General features: G+C 35.9%; 1 protein-coding gene across 2 annotated transcripts in view; it reads left to right on the forward strand.

Annotated features, from left to right (window-relative positions):
• The first annotated feature begins 534 nt into the window (after positions 1–534).
• Positions 535–24,276, forward strand: part of LOC114322850 (uncharacterized) — a 30,220-nt gene continuing 6,478 nt past the window's right edge. The window contains exon 1 of one of the 2 annotated variants that reach the window (XM_082925290.1): positions 535–1,682. In XM_082925290.1, the coding sequence (XP_082781416.1) occupies positions 590–1,682 (1,093 nt within the window). In that variant the 5' untranslated portion in view covers positions 535–589. The remainder of the gene's footprint in view (positions 1,683–24,276) is intronic. The other variant, XM_082925289.1, reaches the window with a different exon arrangement.

Below are 24,276 nucleotides of genomic sequence, written 5' to 3' on the forward strand. Positions count from 1 at the left end.
TATATATATAATTTATTTTTTTATTTATTTATTTTTTTTAAAGAAGCAAATCTGAATTGTTTATTTCTTTGTGGCTGATATGGCTCTATCTGAGTCGTCCCCAGGCAAACAAACAACCTGAGAGAGAGGTTGTTCCCTGCAATGATCCTCTGCCATTGTTGGGAGTCCGAACTCGTTGGGAAGGATCCGGACTTGTACTCTACTACCATTCTTATTAAAAAAAATATTTGGGAGCACTAGAAATGAAACACTAGAAAGAGCACTAATGATGTAGCAGTAGGTCCCGTCTACTTTCTATGCTCTTTTTTTTTTTTTCTTTAAACCATTCTCAATACATTAGTGCTATTAGTGATATATTTTTTAGCAGTAATGGTAGGTATCATGAAAATAATCATGAAAGTTTTGTGACCCTTGAATTACACTTAAAATAAAGCACCACACACTAATCAAGTAATTCAAAAATCATAAATTTTTCATGATCATTTTCATGAAAAAAATTTTATAATCCCCGACTTTTCTTATTTTTTAATGGTTTAAATAATCGTTGTTATTATTAAATACACGTTATCAGCTCGCTACCACTTCTTCAATGGCGTTGACTATTATCACCACCACCCTCTTCTTCCTCATCTTCCTCCTTTCTAAACTTCCATCTTCAACTGCACAAGAACAACCATGGATCCAAGCTGGTTACTGGTTCTCCGGCAGCGGATTCCCCATCTCCGACATAAACTCATCTCTCTTCACTCACCTCATATGTGCTTTCGCAGGCCTCAACTCTTCCACATACGAACTCTCCATCTCTTCCTCAGATAGCCAGCTCTTCTCCAACTTCACCAACACTGTCAAACAAAAAAACCCATCAATCAAAACCCTCTTGTCGATCGGCGGAGGATTAGCCAAGGGTTCACATTACTCCTCAATGGTCAGCCAATCTTCTTACAGGAAATCATTCATTGACTCCTCAATAAAGACAGCAAGATCATATGGGTTTCATGGCATAGACTTTTCTTGGGTTTCAGTCGGTACAGATTCTGAAATAGCCAACATGGCAATCCTATTCGATGAATGGCGTGTTGCAATTGAATCCGAGTCAAGAAACTCAAATGGGTTGATTCAGCTTATCCTAACAATGGCTGCTCAGTACTCTCCATATGTAGGTAATGGAACTTTTCCAATTGGATCTATAAACAAGAACTTGAATTGGGTACATGTCATGGCATTTGACTATTACATGCCAAAAAGTTGGAATCAAACAGGTGCTCAAGCAGCTTTATATGATCCTGGGAGTGAAAAAAGCACAGATTTTGGTATTAATTCATGGATTAACAAAGGATTATCGGCGAACAAGCTTGATTTGGGCTTGCCTTTCTATGGCTATGCATGGACACTTGTGAATCCAAAAGACAGTGCAATTGGTGCTCCGGCGAAGGGGCCGGCTATTAATATTGATGGGGCAATGAGTTATAAGGATATTAAGGGATATATTCAGACATATAGAGGTGTTTCGCAGTACAATGCAACTTATGTAGTGAATTACTGCACAATTGGATCGAGTTGGATTGGGTTTGATGATGTTGAGGTTGTGAAGATGAAGGCTGCTTATGCTAAGAAGAAGAATTTGCTGGGTTATTTTGTGTGGCAAATCCCACAGGATGACAATTGGGTGCTTTCTCAAGCAGGTTAGTGTCAATAATACCATTTTTTTATTTATCTATATTGTCATTCTCAACAAACATAGGAAATATAGAATATATAATTGGGGAAATAACATGTCAGGGTAACTGATAAAAATAATTACAATTTGATGAAAAAACTTATAAAATTATTTTGGATAAAAAGCACTTGATTCTCTGTGATTTTAGGCTGTTGCCAAGGTTTTAAAAAGCGGCCGCAACCGTTACATAACGCCGTTACGTAACGGTTTTGGTGGTTACCGCCACCCGTTACAGCCGCTTTTGCAGCGTGATTGAGATTCACAGGTGTGTCGGCCGTAACGGCTGCTGTAGCGATTGTAACGGTGCCATAATAGCCTGTTACGCACCGTTACGTAACGGTTCCGAACTGTTTCTTTTGAAAAAACACACAAAAAAAAGCTGAGAATGGGGGAAGAGGGATAGAGAGAAGAGGAAAGATAAAGAAAGAAAATGGAGGAGTAAGAGATAGAGAGAGAGAAGAGGGAAGATGAAGAACATGTTATTGATTTGTTGAAACTGTAAAACCTATGCTATTCTATTTAACTGCTATCACTCAACCATTTTGTTTGTGTCTCTATCTATATATTGTTTGAAACTAATAATAATAATAATAAGTGTAGTCATTATCTATTTGACTTGGTTAAAATATGTATATATATGTATATATTTGGGCTCTTATTTATTCTCTTATTTTTGTCATTATTTATCTTATATATAATAGTTAGTGATTGATTTTTTGTATAATATAAAGTCATTAATTATTAAAATAAAATGTAAAAAACTCAATTTATAGTAATTAAAAATATGAAATATATTGGATTATACTTTAAAATTTATAAAAATTGATCAATATTTATTTTAAATCCAATAAATATGATCATGAAAAAAAAATATACGTATCGGTAAGTTTTTTTCAAATTGTGCGAAAAATAAAAAAATTCACGGTTCCGGTTACCGTAACTGTTACGCTACGGCCTTTACACCCCGCAACCGTAACCGCGCCACCGCCACCGTTACGGTGACCGCAACCGCTTTTCAGAACCTTGGCTGTTGCACATTACTTTCTGCGATTTGAATACATACAGACATTTCTCTTGTGGTTTTGGACTAATTTGCAACTGTTACCTTTTCCATTCAAACAAACGAGAGGTGTGGTACACAAGTCTGCTTGTTCTGAGTTTAGGAACAAGACAACCCTCTCCAGCCTTATAGGTAGAAGACACAGTGAACAAACCTGGAGATGAGGGTGAGGCTGCCCACCAAGCTCTATCAAGTTCTCCACTCCTAATTGCAGGTGCAGCCAACAAGAGACTATAGAGTCTTGTGACCTCCAAAGCCTCCCATTCATAAAGTGCACTTCTAAACTGAAGAATCCATACTCCTGAGATGTCTTTTTTCTCATATATCATTTTCAGAGTTTCCTCCTTTTCCACAGACAACCTATATAAACCTGGGAATTCTTCTTTTAAACATGTGTTTGCACACCATCTGTCAGTCCAAAATTTGAAACTATTGCCATCCCCCAACTTTTAACTTGAAATTGTCCATATAAAATTCATATAACCTGCTGCTCTGCTCAGCAATGGATAATATGCCTTTCCACTTGTGATTTAGGCCTTGTTTGGCATAAACTAAAAAATACAAAAAGTCAAAAAGTCACTATCCTATTTAAGTCACATCATCTTATTTAAGTTACATCACCTCTCTACCACATCACTTCAAATCCAACCCATACTCAATTCATATTTCATAAAAAGTCAAAAAGTACATTTATTTAGGACATCTCAAACTACCCCTTATAATTTTATGATGATAGATTATGGTGTTTAAGTTAATTTTGTTAAATATGTGAATAATATAAAAAAAAATTATATGTATTAGAGAAGAGAGAGAAATAATAATCTTTTATGTAAGGATAAATTAATCTTTTTAATATTTATTATTAACAGCGTTATGGTTGCACATTAATTCAAAACTACAAAGGAGATATCTGCATATATTCAAATTATAGGGGGTAATTAAAATGCTTCATTTCAAACACAAGGGAGTAAAATACTTTTTACCCAATTATTTTTTAATGTTCTAAAATTTTTCATTAATATGCTATTATTTTTTCTACATTCCACTTAAAGGATACTTTCCCCGTATAATTTGGCAGACTCTACTATAATATGTTGGGTAATTTATTCTGATGAGTTTCTTTCTGCCCATTAAATCTTCATTTTTGTATCAAATAAGAATAAAAATAAAAAGTATGAGTCTTGTGTAATTTTAGTTTATAATATTTGAATTGTATTAATTTAGTTTCTCAATATATAAAATTATTTTAATTTAGTCTCCAATAGTTAATTTGTGTCAATCTCGTCTCCAACATATAAAAAGTATTTCAATTATCAAATTCTTCAATCTAACTCTGTTAATAGATGTGATACTAAATTTAAAATAAAATAAAAAATTATATATTGATAACCAAATTAAAATACTTTTATACATTAAAAACTAAAATTTTTTATACGATAAATATAACACAATTTAAATATGAAAAACTAAAATAACAAGTGATATAGGAGTAAAATGTAAACGTAACAATAATTGATAAGGGGGACACAAGACAACCACTTTCTCCTACCTTTTGCCGGCCATTAATTCATTTTTAACCTTGTTCCTCTCTCTTTTTCTCTCTTGTGTCTCTCACCTTTTTTTTCCCTACCCCACACCATGAAAATGCAGCAACCCTTCTTCTCTTCCAATCCCCATTGTCCTACAAAACCACGATCTCACACTAAAGCCAAGTTTGAGAAAACAAAATAAGTGTACTTTTTGACTTTTTATTAAATATGGGTTGGATTTGGGTTGAGTTTGAAGTGATGTGTTAGAGAGGTGATGTGACTTAAATGAGAGGATGTGACTTAAATAGGATAGTGACTTTTTGACTTTTTGAATTTTTTGAAAGATGCCAAACTTGGCCTAAGACATGGCAGAAATACCCATAACGGCCGACAGCTCCAATTAATTAAAAATAAATTTAACAATATAAAAATAGGTTATTTGTACATAAATTCATAAATTATTGAGAAATATCACTTTAACTCCTACATTATAAAAATATACAAATAGATTATATAAATTATTGAAAAGTATCATTTTATCCTTTAAAACTATAAAAATGTGTAAAGGTCCCTAAAGTAAAAAAATGCACAAATTAGGATAAAGTGATACTTTTCAATAATTTAGAGAGTCTATTTATACGCTTTTATAATTTAGAAGTCAAACTAATATTTCTCAATAGTTTAAGAAATCTTAGTGTAAATAGCCCTATAAAACTTGATCACAAAAATGAATACAAAATACATGAATGAACACAATTTTTTTGAAAGTGAGTCTAATCGACAAATTAAATTACATTAAATTAAAATTTTGGATACAAAAATGTAAAGAGGATATATCTTAGTTATCAAACATGTTATTGTTATATTTTTAGTGACAAAATTTGACATTTAATAATAAAGCTCAAAATTCGTCTAAATATGAAATTATTTTGCGCAAAAGGGATTGGCTTGGTGGTCAGGAGCTAAAGTATGAGGATGTGTTCCTCCAATATTTTGGATTTAGAATCTCCATGTAAGCACTTTCTTAAAATCAGTCCATATGGGGCTTTAATTATTCCAACTTTAATTGGGCCTCCAACAAGTACTGAATACTGAGTTATAAATATATATATATATATATATATAACAGCAAAAATTTTAAAATTCTGTCATTGAAAGATTTTTTTTTTTATTTTTAAACTTTTTGGGATGTGCATATGATATGACCCCTAAAGAGTCCATACACCGTAGAATTTTCCTAGAAAGTGAGATTATCTGAGGACAAAGTAGAAACTAGAAAATAGAAAAATAACCCAATTTTGCTATCTCATGGAGTCATGCTAATCAATAAAGTTTATTGATTGTTTCTTTATTTTTTTGTTGTTATAATCAATAATAAAAAAAAAATTACCGATCAAAAAAATAATAATAAAAAAAAATGAGTCATGCTAACATCAATGACAGGTACACTAACTTATCAAGAATTCTAACCAATTTGTTCACTACAAGAAAAATCACATTTGGCGATTAAATTTTTAGTCGCTAAAAGTCAATTTTTAATCACTAAAAATCGATTTTTTAGTTTCTCCGACTAAATTTTTTAGTCGCCAGTTTGGTAGCCAAAAAACGGTCAGGAAGGTATGGGCAACTAAAAAATTTTTGTCGCCAAAAAGAAAGTCTTTAGTGACCAAATCGTTGGTCGCCAATAGTCAATTATATCTTTTAAATTATACATTTACCGACTAATGTTTTAGTCACCAATAGCCAATTATATTTTTTTAAATTATACATTTACCGACTATTTTTTTAGTCACCAATACTCAAGCTTTTGGCGACCAAAAGCTTATTTGTGGAAAAAAAAAAAAAAATTACCACTCTACTCATTCGGAATTTCGAACCATCAACCTCCCACACCATAAATCATACAAGACACTATTTCCACTACGCCTCCATAACACCATATGATTATACATGCAACATATATTATTTATATACTATATAAACTCGTATTAATATAAAAGTATATATATAAGCATAATTATTTTTTATTAAACATAATTTATTTTAGTAGAAAAAAAGACACCACTTTTGGCGACTAAACATAATTTTAGTCGCCAATTCTTTACTTTTGACTACTAATTATTTTTTAGTCTTTAAAAAATAAAATTCCCGCGCTAAAATTACCACTTTTGGCGACTAAACTTCTTTAGAGTCGCAAAAAAGCTCACTTTTGGCTACTAAACATGTTTTTAGTCCCCAAATGCCTCACTTTAGGCTACTAAATTTTTTTTAATCGCCAAAGGGCCTTACTTTTGGCTACTAAAATGTTTGTAGTCGGTAAAAGCCTCACTTTTTGCTACTAAACATGTTTTTAGTCGCCAAATGCCTCACTTTAGGCTATTAAATTTTTTTTAGTCGCCAAAGGTCCTTACTTTTGGCTACTAAAATTTTTTTAGTCGGTAAAAGCCATATATTGGCAACCAAATAGATTTTTAGTCGTCAATACCTATACATTTGGCTGCTAAATTTTTTTATTCACCCTAATGCTTTTTTAGTCACCGAAAATGCTATTTTCAACGACCAAAGGTGATTTTTTAGTTGCCGAAAATGCTTTTTCTTGTAGTGATCGAAAACATACACCAACCCAACTCCCAAAACGATTTGAAACAAATACACAAGTTTTGTATGCAATCGAAGCATGGGGCCTGGTCAATAACCAATTTTTTTTAAATCTACAAATCACAATTGTAAAATAATAAAACAATACTGGTTTTTTAATTATTTGAAGAAGAAAAAGAAAATTTGAGTGTACATACAATTTTTCTTTTATATTTTTGGTTAGGTGTTATTCTTAACAATCCCGTTTGATAAAATTCATTTCAATTGTACGTTTATTCGCTCTTTTAGTTCAGTAAGGCTATGAGTATTTAGATGCGAATCCAACTCGAATTGTGCCTTGCGGAGAAGTTTCAATCTTCAGAAGATAATTCTTTCATGTTTACTACTTCGCTAAAAAATGTAGTCAAAGTTACTTGTCCGCTTGAGCGGAGAATCTTTGATTCCAAAAGTTTGATCGCCTGCAAAAGTACTGGGAGTTGTATTTTTCCGCTTGAGTGGCATTTCTTGCGCTCGAGCATCAGTCTGCTCGAGCAGCCATTCTTGCGCTCGAACGGAGATCGCGGAACAGTTTGCTATAAAAGGTGCGGTTCAGTCAGATTTTAGGGTACGACTTCCAGATCTTCTTTTTGGATATTAGGGTTTATATCTGGAGCTTCTTTGCTAGTTTCTTTAATGTTTGTTTGAGTTTAAATCTGATTTGAAAAGTATACATCAAAGGATTGTTTGTTTCGTTCAATACAAAAGAGAGCGTTGTTCTTCGGTGGATTCCGTGGAATTCGGGCCTGAAGCTTTGGTGGATTCTGCAGTGGCTCATCGTCGTGATTCAACATCGGCGTTGTGGATTCAACGTTGGGCAAGGCAATTCCGAGGTAAAGGCGGGGCTGGAAGAGGCACATAGGAGTCGGTTCAATTCGGGCGTGGATTCGCTAGGTAATTGAGAGTGCATTTGTGTAATTCTTTTTGTCTTCTTAGTGGATTGTTTTGTGGTTTTTGCCTGTGATTTTTTTATCACAATTGGAGGTACTCCAAGTGTGGTTTTTCCACGTTAAAATCATTGTGTCAATTTGTCTTGATTGCTTGATTGAGATTGTTATTTACTGCTTAAAATTGATACATAATCACAAATCAATATCTAGGGGATTTCTAGATTTTTCATTTTTGTTGAGAAATTAGATGGTCGATGTCAATCTATAAAGTATGGAAAGTTCAACCAACATATTATACCTATATTGGATACTTATCACATTATGTTGTTTTGTATAAAATTTCTGCATATATACCGGGTTACACGAAATACATACCCAATTTTATTTTCTTTGTTTTCATATCTAGTATATACCCAAGTCGTACCTCACTTGAAACGATATTTTTTTATAGGGTAAATTACACTAACACCCCTGAGATTTATGTTTATTACAGTTCCCCCCTTACCTTTTAGAAATTATATCTCTCTCCTTGAGGTTTAAAGTTTCATTACAGATTCTCACTCAGCAATTTAATTTTTTTAAATACCAATTTTGCCCTCACTGGGTAAATTATAATGACACCCCTCATATTTTAAAAATTACAATCCCCTCCCTAAGGTTTAAAATAGCATTACCAATTGCCCCATTCAGTTAGTATTAGTTGAAAAAAAAATTCATTGAAAAAAAAATTAATTGGAAAAAAAATTAATTGAAAAATAATTTTGTTAGTAAAATTTTTAAATTTTTGTTTAAAAACCAACGTAAACTCATTTTTTGAATTTACGTTTTTTTTTTTTCAAATTTACAAATTGAGACGACAATTTATAAATCAAAAAAATAACAAACAAGTTTTTATGACAGTTTTTTAAACTTTTGTAAATATAAATTGAAAACTAAAAACGAAATAGTTAACAAACAGGCCTCAGATGGTAAAAATATCGTAAAATTAACAAATAATTAAATAAGTTACCAACGTAAGAAATGACTTATCAAAAGATTCTTAGGCTATGTACGGTTTGATTTTTAGAATTTTTTTTTTAAATTAAAAATTAATTTGGTTAAGAAATAAAAAAATAAAAAATAATTATCATTTAAGGATAAAAAATAATTCTTATTTTAACTTTTGGGCAGGGTAGAGCATCTCCAACCATTGTTGCTATAATGCCATTGCTATTGCTATAATTTGGTAATGAATAGTGTTATTTTGCCAAATTATAGCAATGGGGCTTGTGCGGGGAGCAAATATCCGATACCGCCCGTACTACTCGCGTCCAAGCTCCGCTTCGTTCTGATTAACCTGCGAACACAACGGCGGTGAGCTAACCGGCGGTGTGTTGCCGGAAAACCCTCCGACGATCAAGTTAGCACACCTTTAGAGAGAGAGAGAGAAGAGAGAGGCTACAATGTGGTTGTTTAGTTTTTTCCACATGCCTCTGTATAGAGATGCAATCTTGTTTACATGGTTTCTGCGCGCACTTTCGCACCCATTCCTCCCGGGACGCGTGGACCTGCTCCCCTCTCACATTTCCCTACGTGTCAGCGCTAAAACAGCTAAACACCACCAAACAAAAACTGCCAAACTGAATTAATGTACGATCTGCAGAACCTCCTTTCCGCAATGCCGTGCAACTGCGCAATACTTCCAACCGAGCTACTATCAGCGCGGCACCATGACCTGCCGACGCAACTGTTCCTCTTGACCAGTTTCCTTGATTACTTCCCACCGCGCAGTACTTCCACCGAGTTCCTTAATTCCGACAGCTCTCCTGCCCGGTCGGCCCAAACTTGGAAGTCCTGTTTCACTGAAGTGCGCTATCCCATCGGGCTAGCGGGCTAAAGTCACTCCGGCTCAACCGGACCGGGATCCTTAACCCAAGGTGCCCGCTGATCACACGGACTTAGCTAGGCCCAACAAGCTTGGCCCACTCAGCCCAGCCTAAACGAGTTCGATCCAAAGTCAAATTAAGTAGTCCCCCTCTCAATTGCCCCATAATCCCATTCACGTTAGCGTGACCGGGATTACATTTTTTGGCTGAAATCACTAATAAGCTCGGTTGACATTTCAATGTCACTTCCTGGATGCGTGGCTATACTGCCCTCTCTATTCTTTACACGTGTACGAGTCAATACTGCCAAACAACATTGGCTAAACCGCTAAACGGTATTAACGCGCCTTTTGGAACCGCATTACTCTTGACCGGTTAAGATCTAGGGCATCTAGCCAACTTCTTCATTCGTGCTCTCATTCGTCCCCGCTGACCTTGCTCGGCCTTGGTATGCAACACGTGCGTCTAGTCCTGTCGGAAGAATCATCGTTTCACCTATCTCGGCAAAGGGCCCATGCCGAACAACTAGCTCGGTCCAACTTCTGGACCTTGGGCTAACTCAACCACGATCTAGTACCTCAGCCAAACCGCACTCGACTATGCCCGCATAATCCCACGGCAAGGCCCAAGTTACAACTAGCTCAGCCAGTTTGCTCGACGTAAACTCCCTCCTCAATTGCCCCTTAATTCCGTCTGCATTTAAGTGACCGGAATAACATTACAAGGCCGGGCTAGACTTTTTGCTCGATGGTTCACTTTGCTCGGTTTAGAAACTTCAAAGTTGGCAAGCAAAGTCAGCTCGGCAACTTGCTTTTTAGTGAGTAAAATCAGCTCAGCAACTTCCTTGGCAAGCAAAATCAACTTGACAAGGGCCTTGAAAGTTAGCGAGGAAAGTCAGCTCGACAACCTGTATCTTGCCGAGAAAAATTAGCTCGGCAATGAACTCCAAAGTCAGCAAGCAAGGTCAGCTCAACAACTTGTATCTTGGCGAGCCAAATCAGCTTGGCAAAGCACTCTAAGGTCGACGAGCAAGGTTCGCTTCGTGACTTGTTTCTTGGCGAGTAAGATCAGCTCGGCAAGGAACTCCAAGGTCGGCGAGCAAGGTCAGCTCGGCGACTTGCTTCATGGCGAGCAAGATGAGCTCGGCAAGGAACTCCAAGGTCAGCGAGCAAGGTTAGCTCGGCGACTTGTTTCTTGGCGAGCAAGATCATCTCGGCAAGGAACTCCAAGGTTGGCGAGCAAGGTCCGCTCCGCGACTTGCTTCTTGGCGAGCAAGATCAGCTCAGCAAAGAACTCCAAGGTTGGCGAGCAAGGTCCGCTCCGCGACTTGCTTCTTGGCAAGCAAGATCAGCTCGGCAAGGAACTCCAAGGTCGGCGGGCAAGGTCCGCTCGGCGACTTGTTTCTTGGTGAGCAAGATCAGCTCAGCAAAGAACTCTAGGGTCGGCGAAAAAGGTCCGCTGGGCAACTTGCTTCTTGGCGAGCAAGATCAGCTCGGCAAGGAACTCCAAGGTCAGCGAGCAAGGTTAGCTCGGCGACTTGTTTCTTGGCGAGCAAGATCGTCTCGGCAAGGAACTCCAAGGTTGGCGAGCAAGGTCCGCTCCGCAACTTGCTTCTTGGCGAGCAAGATCAGCTCAGCAAAGAACTCCAAGGTTGGCGAGCAAGGTCCGCTCCGCGACTTGCTTCTTGGCGAGCAAGATCAGCTTGGCAAGGAACTCCAAGGTCGGCAAGCAAGGTCCGCTCAGCAACTTGTTTCTTGGCGAGTAAGATCAGCTCAGCAAAGAACTCTAGGGTCGGCGAAAAAGGTCCACTGGTCGACTTGCTTCTTGGCGAGCAAGATCAGCTCAGCAAGGAACTCCAAGGTCGACGAACAAGGTCCGCTCAGCGACTTGTTTCTTGGCGAGCAAGATCAGCTCAACCAGGAACTCCAAGGTCGGCGAGCAAGGTCAGCTCGGCGACTTGCTTCATGGCGAGCAAGATGAGCTCGGCAAGAAACTCCAAGGTCAGCGAGCAAGGTTAGCTCGGCTACTTGTTTCTTGGCGAGCAAGATCATTTCGGCAAGGAACTCCAAGGTTGGCGAGCAAGGTCCGCTCCGCAACTTGCTTCTTGGCGAGCAAGATCAGCTCAGCAAAGAACTCCAAGGTTGGCGAGCAAGGTCCGCTCGGCGACTTGCTTCTTGGCGAGCAAGATCAGCTCGGCGAGGAACTCCAAGGTCGGCGAGAAAGGTCCGCACGGCAACTTGTTTCTTGGCGAGCAAGATCAGCTCAGCAAAGAACTCTAAGGTCGGCGAAAAAGGTCCGCTGGGCGACTTGCTTCTTGGCAAGCAAGATCAGCTCGACAAGGAACTCCAAGGTCGGCGAGCAAGGACCGCTCAGCGACTTGTTTCTTGGTGAGCAAGATCAGCTCGGCAAGGAACTCCAAGGTCGGTGAGCAAGGTCAGCTCGGCGACTTGTTTCTTGGCGAGCAAGATCAGCTCGGTAAGGAACTCCAAGGTCGGCGAGCAATGTCGGCTCGGCAACTTGTTTCTTGGCGAGCAAGATCAGCTCGGCAAGGAACTCCAAGGTCCGCGAGCATGGTCCGCTCCGCAACTTGCTTCTTGGCGAGCAAAATCAGCTCGGCAAGGAACTCCAAGGTCGGCGAGTAAGGTCAGCTCGGCAACTTTCTTCTTAGCGAGCAAGATCAGTTCGGCAAAGAATTCTAAAGTTGATTAAAAGCATCAACAAATCTCTTGCCAGGTAAAATCCATCCGAGAAGGAATTCCAAAGTTGATAAAATCATTAACAAACCTCTTGCCGAGCAAAATCCGTCCGGCAAGGAATTTCAAAGTTGATCAAAACCATCAACAAACCTCTTGCCGAGCAAAATCTACCCTGCAAGGAATTTTAATCTTTCCATCAAAATGATTGTTAGTTGCTCTTTGGACCGCACTAAATCCGCTTGGCGTGACAAAAATACAACAATTTTCAAGAAAATGGTCTACTTGTTTCATTATGCCAACGGCAAAAAGGGTTACAAAAATAGAACTAAGAACAAAACTTTAAATTGGCAGAGTTCGATGTTTTGGAAATAGGCCATTTACATTCTGCGAGTTTTATGCCCCTTTTCCTCGGCCTTCTTACAGACGTCTCCTAAAAACCGAACTCCCTATATCTCTTCCATGGTGTTTTGCATGGCCATCATCTTATCCGACTGCGTGAACTATTCACACTACTCTCTTATTCTCTACTACCGGACTTGTCGTCACGGTAGCTGCGGCTCCATCGTCTTCAACTCGGATGTGCTCATTAATGTGCTGCATGAGCAATTCCATGGTCAACAGTTGATTCATTGTGAGCGAGTCTCTCAGTCGATGTCCAACTAGAAGAGCACATTTATATTGAGTGATTGCAAGGTTGGTTGGGCAATCAAGGATCTCGTTGAAAGTCTCCCAATACTTAGCGTTATACGCCTTCAAAGAGTCGCCTGGCTCCATCTTTACTCTCAAGAGATGGTCAATTTCCTTGGGCGTTTTGGTATTTGTCTTAAGTTTGGTGACAAATGCCTCTGCCAACTGTTGCCACCCCTCGATGCTCTCCTCTAGCAGCCTCTCGAACCATTTTAGGCCCAACTCGCCCAAACTCGATGGAAAAACAAGGCACATGAGCGCATCGTTTCGCCTGTGCCCAGCCATAACCTGCCGGAAATGGCTTACGTACATATATGGATCAGTCTTTCCGTTATAGAGTGTGAACTTTGGTTGATGGAACCCGAAGGGGAGCGGTGTGTTCACGATCTCTACGAAAAAAGGGGTGGCACTCAGCCTTGCCAACTCTCTGTCTAGTGGTGCGCGTGCCACCAAGCGTGGTTGTGGCATGGCGACCTTTTCACTGGCTTGCCATCTAGGGACCAGCTGCTGCAGTGCAGGCACCCTCTGCGCCTCCTACCGACGAGCGTGATCCTCCAACACATCTCTTAAGTCTTTCGAACGATCAAAGCGAGAATATCTCGACGCCGTTGTCGGGTGTAAGGGATGGTAACTGCTATCCTGCATGCGAGATATCGTCGCCGCCGCTATGTAGTCTCCAGCCCTGAAGCTTCTCATGACGGAGAGTGAAGGGGTGCGACGTCTATTAAGACTGCAGGAACGGCAGGAATGGGCGTGCTCACTGTTGTTTCCTACTCTAGCAATGCCCTTTCCCTTCATCTGGCGTCTCATGGCCTCCATCTCTGTCGTTATTTTCTTGATGATGGTATCTTGGTCTCTCAGCTTGTCTTCCAAGTGTTGAGTGTGTGAATCTCGCCGTCGGCGACGCTCTTTTGGAATGACAAAGCGCCCAAAACTCCTTGCACGCTTGTCTCGCGTATCCCTGGGAAGTCCTTGTGCAGAGGTTTCCAAATCAGCCGTCGTCGGAATGGCAGACAGGCCATCTCTGCGCCGAACGGACTCTGTCTTGATGTCATCGATGGCGAACAATGGAATGTCGTCGTGGTTCTCCATAATAGATGACCGAAGAAGCTTGGAGGACAAGGTTTTGTCCGTCGACTTCTCATAGACGGTGCCAATTGTGCGGGGATCAAATATCCGATACCGCCTGTACTCCTCGCGTCCAAGCTCCACTTCGTTCCGATTAACCTGCGAACACAATGGCGGTGAGCTAACCGGCAGTGTGTTGTTGGAAAACCCCTCCGACGATCAAGTTAGCACACCTTTAGAGAGAGAGAGAAAAGAGAGAGGCTACAATGTGGTAGTTCAGTTTTTTCCACATGCCACTGTATGGAGATGCAATCTTGTTTACATGGTTTCTGCGCTTACTTTCGCGCCCATTCCTCTCGAGACGCGCGGACCTGCTCTCCTCTCACATTTCCCCACGTGTCAGTGCTAAAACAGCTAAACACCACCTAACAAAAACTGCCAAACTAAATTCATGTATGATCTGCGGAACCTCCTTTCCGCGATGCCGTGCAACCACGCAACACTTTCAACTGGGCTACTATCAGCGCAGCACCACGACCTGCCGATGCAACCGTTCCTTTTGACCGGTTTCCTTGATTACTTCCCACCGCGCAGTATTTCCACCGAGCTCCTTAATTCTGACAGCTCTCCTGCCCAGTCGGCCCAAACTTGGAAGTCCTGTCTCACTGAAGTGCGCTATCCCACTAGGCTAGCGGGCTAAAGTACTCCGGTTCAACCGGACCGGGATCCTTAACCCAAGGTGCCTGCTGATCACATGGACTTAGCTCGGCTCAACAAGCTTGGCCCACTCAGCCCAGCCTAAACGAGTTCGATCCAAAGTCAAATTAAGGAGTCCCCCTCTCAGTGGTTCAATGGTCATTTGCTATTTTGGCAAATCCCAACCAATTTTCCCTCCAAGTTTATAGGTATTGTTTGGATATAGGTTTTTTTGTAATTTTATTTTTGTTTATTTTTTGTCTTTTGTGACCTTTTGTTAACTGTTTGTAAAAAAAAATTATATATTTATATTATTCCCGACTAGAGAAATATAAAAAATGAAAAAAAAAATGAAAAATTGGAAAAATAAAAATAAAAATATTTTATCTTTCAGCCTTCATTTGAAAAAATATATTTATTTTTTCATTATACTTTATTTTGCTACATTTGAAATAAATTATACTAAACTATTATGTTTAAAATAAATTAGCCTTCATTTGAATAAATATATTTTATCTACACATTCCCAAACAATACCATCACCGTTGGATTATAAATATCCAACGGCTAAGATGAGGCCTTATCAAAACATATCTCTCTTCTCTCTCATCAAAACATCAGTCCACCACTCTCTCTCTCTTCTCTCTCTATGTTCCTCATTCTGATCATCAAATGTATCTCATCCATCAAACCCTATCTCACTTCTCTCTCCTCTCTCTTTTCTCTCTCTGTGTTTGGGGGTTTCGGAGAGGCGATTGGGGATGAGAGAGGGACCGATTGAGGACCGTGAGAGAGGGACCGATTAAGGATCAATTGGAGATGAGAGATGAGTCGATGTTGAAGTCCACAGTTGTGGTGGTGGATAGAGAGACAGAGATGAGAGAACCACCAAATTTGAAGCTCGAACCGAGGACCACCAGGCCGATTTGAAGATCGATAACCTTCCATACCGATTCTAAACCAAGGACAACAAGATCAGTTCATTCACAGATCGATTGAGGTACTTTTTCTTTTCTTTTCTTGTTGAGATTCATTTGTTGATTTTGTTGAGATTTATTGATGAATTTTGAGAGTGATTTGTTGATTTTGTTGATTCTATAAAAAAAAAAAATGATTTTGAGATTCATTTACAATGATTTTGAGTTCGGTTCATTCAAAATGATTTTGAGATTCATTCACAGACCATTTTGTTGATTCATTTGATTTCACCATTTGTTGATTTTGTTGAATTTTATTGATTATGTGATTTATTGATTCATTTGTTGATTTTGTTGATTTATTGATTTAAAAAAAATATTCAAAAATAATTTGGTGAATTCTGATGAACAAATGGTGAAACAATTGCTGGGAGGGAGGGAGGGAAACAGTTATTTTAGGTTGAGTTGGCACAAATGGCAGCTGTTATATTCAACCATTAGAGCATCATTTTTTAACAGAGCTACTATATTATAGCAATGGCAGCTCCAATAGCAAACCATTGGAGATGCTCTTATATACATATGTATGATTATTTCAATTTAATTTGTAAAAAATTATTTCTAGTCACTCGAAAGATAAAAATTATATAAAAATAATAATTATTTTTTATTTTTTATTTCTTAACCAAATTAATATTTAATTTTTTTTAAAAAAAAATCTAAAAATCAAACCATACATAGCCTAAGAATCTTTTGATAAGTCACTTCTTACGTTGGTAACTTATTTAATTATTTGTTAATTTTACGACATTTTTACCATCTAATATCTGTTTGGTAACCATTTCGTTTTCAGTTTTCAATTTATATTTACAAAAATTTTAAAAATTGTCATAAAAACTTGTTTAATAATTTTTTTGGTTTAAAAATGGTTGTCTCGGTTTATAAATTTGAGAAAAAAATGTAAATTCAAAAAATGAGTTTACGTTGGTTTTTAAACAGAAATTTAAAAATTTTACTAACAAATTTTATATTCAATTAATTTTTTTTCCAATTAATTTTTTTTTTCAATGAATTTTTTTTCTAACTAATACTAACCGAGGGGGCAATTGGTAATGCTACTTTAAACCTTATGAATGAGATTGTAATTTCTAAAATATGAGGGGTGTCAATGTAATTTACCTAGTGAGGGAAAAATTGGTATTTAAAAAAATTAAATTGCTGAGGGGGAATCTGTAATGAAACTTTAAACCTCAGGGAGAGAGATGTAATTTTCAAAAGGTGCGGGGAGAACTGTAATAAATATAAACCTTAAGGGGTGTTAGTGTAATTTACCATTTCTTATAATACAAAAGTAAAATTAGATCCATTAGTATAATTTTAAAATTAAGTTATGGTTTGTAAATTATTTAATATAATGACATTTGATTTTGGCTTATATTTTACTTTTTGCATTAAATGGAAATTGTAAGTTGAATCTTAAAAAATTAAATCATTTAACTAATTTTTACATTACTTTAAATTTTACATTACTTTAAATTAAAAATAAATATTTTTACAAACGTAGATGTATTTGTGTACATTACTTTTTGTTTTATATTTTACTGAGTGTCACTGTCAACTGTCTTTATTTGACGCAAAATAAAAAATTAAAAAACAATTATATTTTACAGCTGAAATGATAAAATCATATTGATATAAGGGAAAAAAGAGTGTCATGACACTCAAATATTTTTTTATTTTTTATTTTTACACTTTTTACAAATAAACACTAGACATAGAGCAAGCTTTTTTTTTTAATATTAATTTGAAATTGCTTCACATTCCTAATTTTATTATAAAAAAAAAAAATGAAATTGCTATTGTCTGGAGTGCAAATTATCATTTTAATATACAATTTGTGTTTTGTATGGTATGATGTAGACCAAGTGGCCTTGGCCTGTTTGGCTCAATTGGATCATAGAGTAGCAAAATAATAAATCACTGTTTGACCTGTCATTGACGGACTGGTTTCGAAAGGCCATTGTTAGCTTGAAAACACACTCAACAGTCAAAACTTTGTATTTTTTAATTAATTTTATCGTTTAGGCTCTCAAATTTTGATTATTTTTGCTTTAGGAAAGTCTTTAGTTTTACCGTTATACTTTTGCATTGTAATTTCTATTTTGGTTGCCATTTGTTTTGGCATGTTTACCAAGTCTAGCATCCAAATATGAGCTTAAATCAATTTTAATTTTTTTTTTTTTTGTGTGTGTGCTCGATTAGCAATAAATTAGCTCAATTGGTTATTAACCTGTGTTATACACGAGATTAAACAATTTATAAATTTATTTTAAATTTTATTAAAATAAATTTTTAAAAAAAATAAGATTAAGTTTTAACTTCTTTTTTTTTTTTTTTTTTAAACAAAAAGAGTGTTTGAAATTATAATACAACAATTTACACTTTTTTCTTTTTCATTGGCTTTTTAACTTTTTTGAGGTGGGGAAAAAAAGTTAATATATTTAAGAATGAGTTTTTTAATTGTATGGAAAAATGCGAATAAGTGATGTCGTATTTTTATTTTTTATTTAAATTTTATGTTTTCTCCTTCCAAAGATGTAAACACCTATGAACTCACTCACAAGAATTGTTTGATCTTTTCAAACTAATACAAAGATTTCCTAACTTTATTTTTTTTTTGTACATGCCAAACACATTTTAGCACTCTTTAGTTTCTTAACTTTTTAATCAAAAAAATAACATCCCAAACATGAGTTACACATTTTTTATTTATATTATTTATTTTTTTGTTGCTATTAATGTTTTGTCCTAAGTATTATATAATTAATAGATATATAATAATTCAATTGATAAAATTAAAATAAATGAATTTTCTAAAATTACAAAAATTATAAGTTCGGTCAAGTATACTTACACTATCTACAAAATTCATAATTATAATCCATCATACCACAGTTTATCAAGTGATATAACAATCTTATATACTATATATATATATATTGTCTCTTTTCCCTTACCCACTCATCTTCTATCTCTCTTTATTTTTAAGGCGATGTGGCAAAAAAAATTGAAATGAAATCTTTAAAATTTAATATTTGTGGAAATTTACCCATAAATTCTATATGGGGGAATGTTGATCCATTTATTCCTAAGAGTTTTCTTACGAACTAATTAGTTCTTTTTGTTTTAGAAAGTTATATTTATTTGATTTGATGCCATTTGAGTTTAAGAATACCCTTTTGTAATTTATTTTTTCAATTTTTTGATTTGTTTTTGAGATGAGAATGGAAATGTGAGGTGTGAAAGATTTTTTTTTTTTTTTTTTGGGAATTAGTGGTTGAAGTACTAGTTGTCGAGCGTAGAAATCTACATTTATGTTAGTGTGATTTTATAGTGTTACATTGGAGTATTACATCAGAGTGATACAGTTCGGTTTTTGTAATTGGCAATTCTGTTTGACAAAATTCCTTTTAGTTGTAATTTCATTTTATTTGCTCTTTTATTTCAATGAGACTATAAGTGTTTAGATACAAATCCAATCCAAATTGTGTCTATGCAAATGAGTTTGTGATTAATTTTCAGTAATAGTTTGAAAATTTTATCACAAAAAATGTCACTAATTATAAGTTTTAGCGACAGTTGAAAAATATCGTCACAAAAAAATCACTAATTTTCAACTTTCAGCTATACTTTGAAAAATTCGTCATAGAAAAATGTCACTAATTGTAAGTTTTAGCGACAATTTATAAAAACCGTGACAAAAGAAAAATCACTAATTATTAATTTTTAGCGACGTGCAAAAAATCGTTACAAAAAATTATTTTTAACCTCAATTTTATTATGACTTATTTTCAATAGGACTTGATGAAAATTAAGTTCAACTATTAAGACCTATTGGTAACCTTTCTTTTATAGTGTTGTAATTATGATCGTAACTTCCTTAGGAAAATAAAAACAATTAGGAACTTTTGAAGTAATGTTCTACATCAATTGTTAATTAACACATCATGATTCACAAAATATTTCAAAAACAAAAAAAAAAAAGTAGTGATATACCTGCATAAAGTCAATACAAAAAAAATATATATATTAATAATGGTTTGGTTGGACTTTGATCTATCACTTTACAATAAAAAGTCTATTGACATGTTTTTTATTATACAAATAACATTATCACGTCATTTTGGGATAAATTGTGCATAAAAATTATAGTGAAATAATATTTTCCAACAAAAAATGGTTATAATAATAATAATAATGATTAGTAGAGAGTAAAGGGAGAAATGATATATAGAATATGAAATGCAAAAACAAAAAATGGTCAGAAGTAAAGAAAGAAAAAATGGTGTAGTTGAAGGATGAAAGAGTCTCTTTAAAGAATGTAGGAGACTAAATATAAAGATAGAGTAGGGCATGAATGATAGAGAAAAAATAATCAGTTGTCTCATTGCATAAATGTAATATTTATAGGATCAGGAGGGCACGAATGACTTGAAGAATGTGTAATGTATGACGATTAGGGTTTTTGGGTATGAGAAAGAAGTGGTTAGAGAAAGAATGCACAAAAATGATCTTCTTCATCTTTTCTTTTCTAAATCTTAAATCATGGAATCATTATATAAAAAAAATGATAAATTATGAAAAAAAAATTTATTTTTAGATTATTTTTTAAACTTAAAATTTCATAAATTTAGCATGGGATGTTGAGCGCCAAATCAACCAAAACAATTTAATTATAGGAAACAATCAAATCAATTTTTCAAATTAATTTTAGGAAAACAAAATCAACAAAATAAAACAATTTAAACATATTTGAATTGATTTTTGTTTAATTTAATTTAAGGAAGGAAGGATTTTAGGTGGAGATTTTAAAAAATGGACAAATAAATTGAAATGTTAACAAACTGTGTTTCTATATTTGATTTTAGGAAATGATCATTTTGTTGGGCAATCTTCACTGTATTTAAAAGATTTAATTCTATTGTGTACACAACAACAATTTGAATTTAAGGAAATAAAGAAAATGAGAGAATTTGTTTGATTATAAAAATCAAACTCGAAATAATAAATAAATAAATAAATAACAGATTTTATTTTGTTACAAAAACAAAATTTAAATCTGATTTTAATAAATAAAAACAACACTGAAAATAAATTAAATAACTTACTTGATTTAATTTCTCCGAATTATTTTCTGATCAAGTCCAGTGTTTGACACTGTGTCCTTAAAACAGATTCGTCCTCTTCACGGTGCTTTCAGAATTTGGACGTCTATCTCCCAGGATGAAATGATCTACCACAAACAATAGCAGCACTACAAATTGTTTGCCTTACGAACACACTAAGTGTTTACACTCTTTCTTTCAGAAATAAAATGCAACAAAATGAAGAATAGAATAAGCAGAGGTGAAATACGAAATTTCTAAATTAATAACATCAAATGAGGATGGTCCTATTTATAGCTGTAAAGGTGGCTCTTGGTTTTAAATTGAACAGGTATGAAACCTGTTGGTTTTGAATTCAAACAGATTTGAATCTGTTAATAATTCAAACAGATGGCAAAAAACGGGAAGAGCCCTGTTTGGGTGTGCACTAATTCCAAACTAGTTTATTTCTGTTTGAAAACAGGAAGGGCTCTGTTTGGATGTACAGAAAATCCAAATCAGTTTAATTTGAATTCTGGATTTTATTTTACCAAAAATAAAATTAAATTCAAATGTTTTTTGCCCAAAAAGATTAGTATTGGGCTGAACAAGCCCAACCCAACCACACACCATGCACCCGCGCCCAAGCCCAGGCCCAGCCCAACCCGCCCGACCGGACGAACGGACGGCGGCGGCGGCGCGCGTGTGTGGTGATTTTTGGGTCCAATGGGTCTAGCCCATTTTGCCCATAACCTCTCCCTCTAAAACACTTGGGTACCCCTTGGGGCACACCCCAAGTATCTAACCCAAGCCTTATAAACCCTTTCAAAACTTCCCACCAAATCAATGTGGGACAAGCCAATTTACAACCTTAAGGAATTTCCACCAAAACTCCATTTCCATGGAGCACACTTTGGCTTCAATTTCCCATTCACTCGGTAATGGTTTTGAGCAACCAAATATACCACGTGAATCACAACGCGGCATAGAACGCGTTACCACTTTGACCCGAGTAAATCGACACTCGGGGCCCACCTAAAAATAGACCAAACTTGAGAAAAAATTCTGGTTTAACCCAGAATTTTTCTACCATTTCCAACAATCCCCCACATGAATGGAATTTGATGACAACGGAAATGCAACAATATGCAGACTTAACAAAAGAGTATAAGTCGAAAATATCTTGCATCAGGATAGGTAGTTTTCGGCCTTGAACTTTCCCTAGTGATAACCTATCGGACTTACTGGCTAACCAATGGACGCGATGCCTTGAATTGTTCAGCCGTTTGTGTAAGCCAAGACAATAGATTTCACACAAAATATCTTCTAACACATCGTGGTTCTCACTGTTGTGTTCATTTTGGCCTTGAACGCGCCTGATTTTCATAAGTATTTCTAGAGAATTTAGCCTCTTCATTCTCATAGAACCGGCCCCAGTTCAACACTCATATAGGTGATTCTTATTGTGAGTATCTCCTTATACTCATCTTGATTTTATGCCTTAATCAAGATATAAGTAATCATTAAAAGCAAAGCTTATCCTTATACCCCTGCATACAACATATGTTGCAGATATCACTCTCACCATAGGAATGGGTAGGGAATTTTTAATCCCTTGGTGATTTCTGGTGAGCCATACATAACTTAGTTGTCCCTTTGAACTTAGTTCTTGGGATCTCCAGTCATATAAGTAGGGTTACTATTATGACGACTCTTATGTAATAGGCTTTAATCCCATCCCCTTCGATGAACTATACACTAACTCTTTTGTCAAACCTTTTGTTAACGGATCCGCAATATTCTCTTTAGATTTTATATAATCTATTGAGATTATTCCGTTTGACAACAATTGCCTTACGGTATTATGTCGACGACGAACATGTCGTGACTTACCGTTATACATGTGATTCTGTGCTCTGCCTATTGCAGATTGACTATCACAATGAATGCAAATAGCTGGCACAGGTTTTGGCCACATTAGAATGTCTTCTAAGAAGTGACGAAGCCATTCTGCTTCTTCACCTGCTTTGTCTAAAGCAATGAACTTGAATTCCATTGTGGATCGTGCGATGCAAGTTTGTTTCGTGGACTTCCAAGAAACAGTAGCGCCTCCTAGAGTAAAGACATATCCACTAGTGGATTTTGAATCTTTAGTATCCGATATCCAATTAGCATCACAATAACATTCGAGTACTGCTGGATATTGAGTAAAGTTCAAACCATGATCACGAGTAAATCTTAGATATCTAAGAACCCGAATGATCGCTTTCCAATGGTCTTCTCCAGGGCTACTAGTGTACCTACTCAATTTACTGATAGCATAAGCTATATCAAGACGAGTACAATTCATTAGGTATATTAGGCTTCCAATGATTTGGGAGTATTTTAACTGAGACACTGCATCACCTTTATTTTTCGATAAATAAAGACTGATGTCTACAGATGTTCTAGCTAAATTCAAATCATCCTTGATAAATTTATCAAGAATTTTCTCAATATAATGAGATTGAGATAATGCATATCCGTCAGATATTTTAGTAATTTTCATTCCTAATATAACATCTGCGACCCCCATATCTTTCATATCAAATCTTTTGTTAAGCATTTGCTTAGTTGATTTGATCATGTTTTGACTGCTTCCAATGATAAGCATGTCATCCACATAAAGACAAACTATGAAATATCCTTGGTCAGTGTTTTTAACATAGACGCATTTGTCACATTCGTTTATCTTAAACCCATTAGTAAGCATTGCATGATCAAAATTTTCATGCCATTGCTTAGGTGCTTGTTTTAATCCATAAAGGGATTTTACAAGTCAACAAACTTTCTTTTCTTGCCTTGATACTACAAACCCTTCGGGTTGTTCCATATAGATCTCTTCATTTAGATCACTGTTTAAGAAAGCTGTCTTAACATCCATTTGATGTATTTCTAAATTAAACAACGCTGCTGTAGCAATAAGCATGCGGATGGATGTTATTCTTGTCACAGGGGAATATGTGTCAAAATAATCCAGACCTTCTTTTTGTCTGTAACCTTTAACTACAAGTCTTGCTTTATACTTGTCAATTGAACCATCTGCTTTCATTTTTCTCTTGAATATCCATTTATATCCAAGAGGTTTAGAACCTGGTGGAAGATCCACCAATTCCCAAGTATGATTTTGCATAATGGATTCAATTGCATTATTAACAGCCTCTTTCCACAAAGGTGCTTCAGGACCTGTCATTGCTGCCTTAAAGTTTTGAGGTTCATTTTCTAACAGGTATGTCAGAAAATCTAAACCAAAGGATTTTGAAGTTCTCGCTCTCTTACTTCGTCTTGGTTCATCATCAGTTAAATCCTGTTGGTCGAGACTATTACTAGTCTC

Source organism: Camellia sinensis, chromosome 4 (assembly GCF_055761805.1).
Source record: "Camellia sinensis isolate YWXY chromosome 4, ASM5576180v1, whole genome shotgun sequence".
NCBI lineage: Eukaryota > Viridiplantae > Streptophyta > Magnoliopsida > Ericales > Theaceae > Camellia > Camellia sinensis.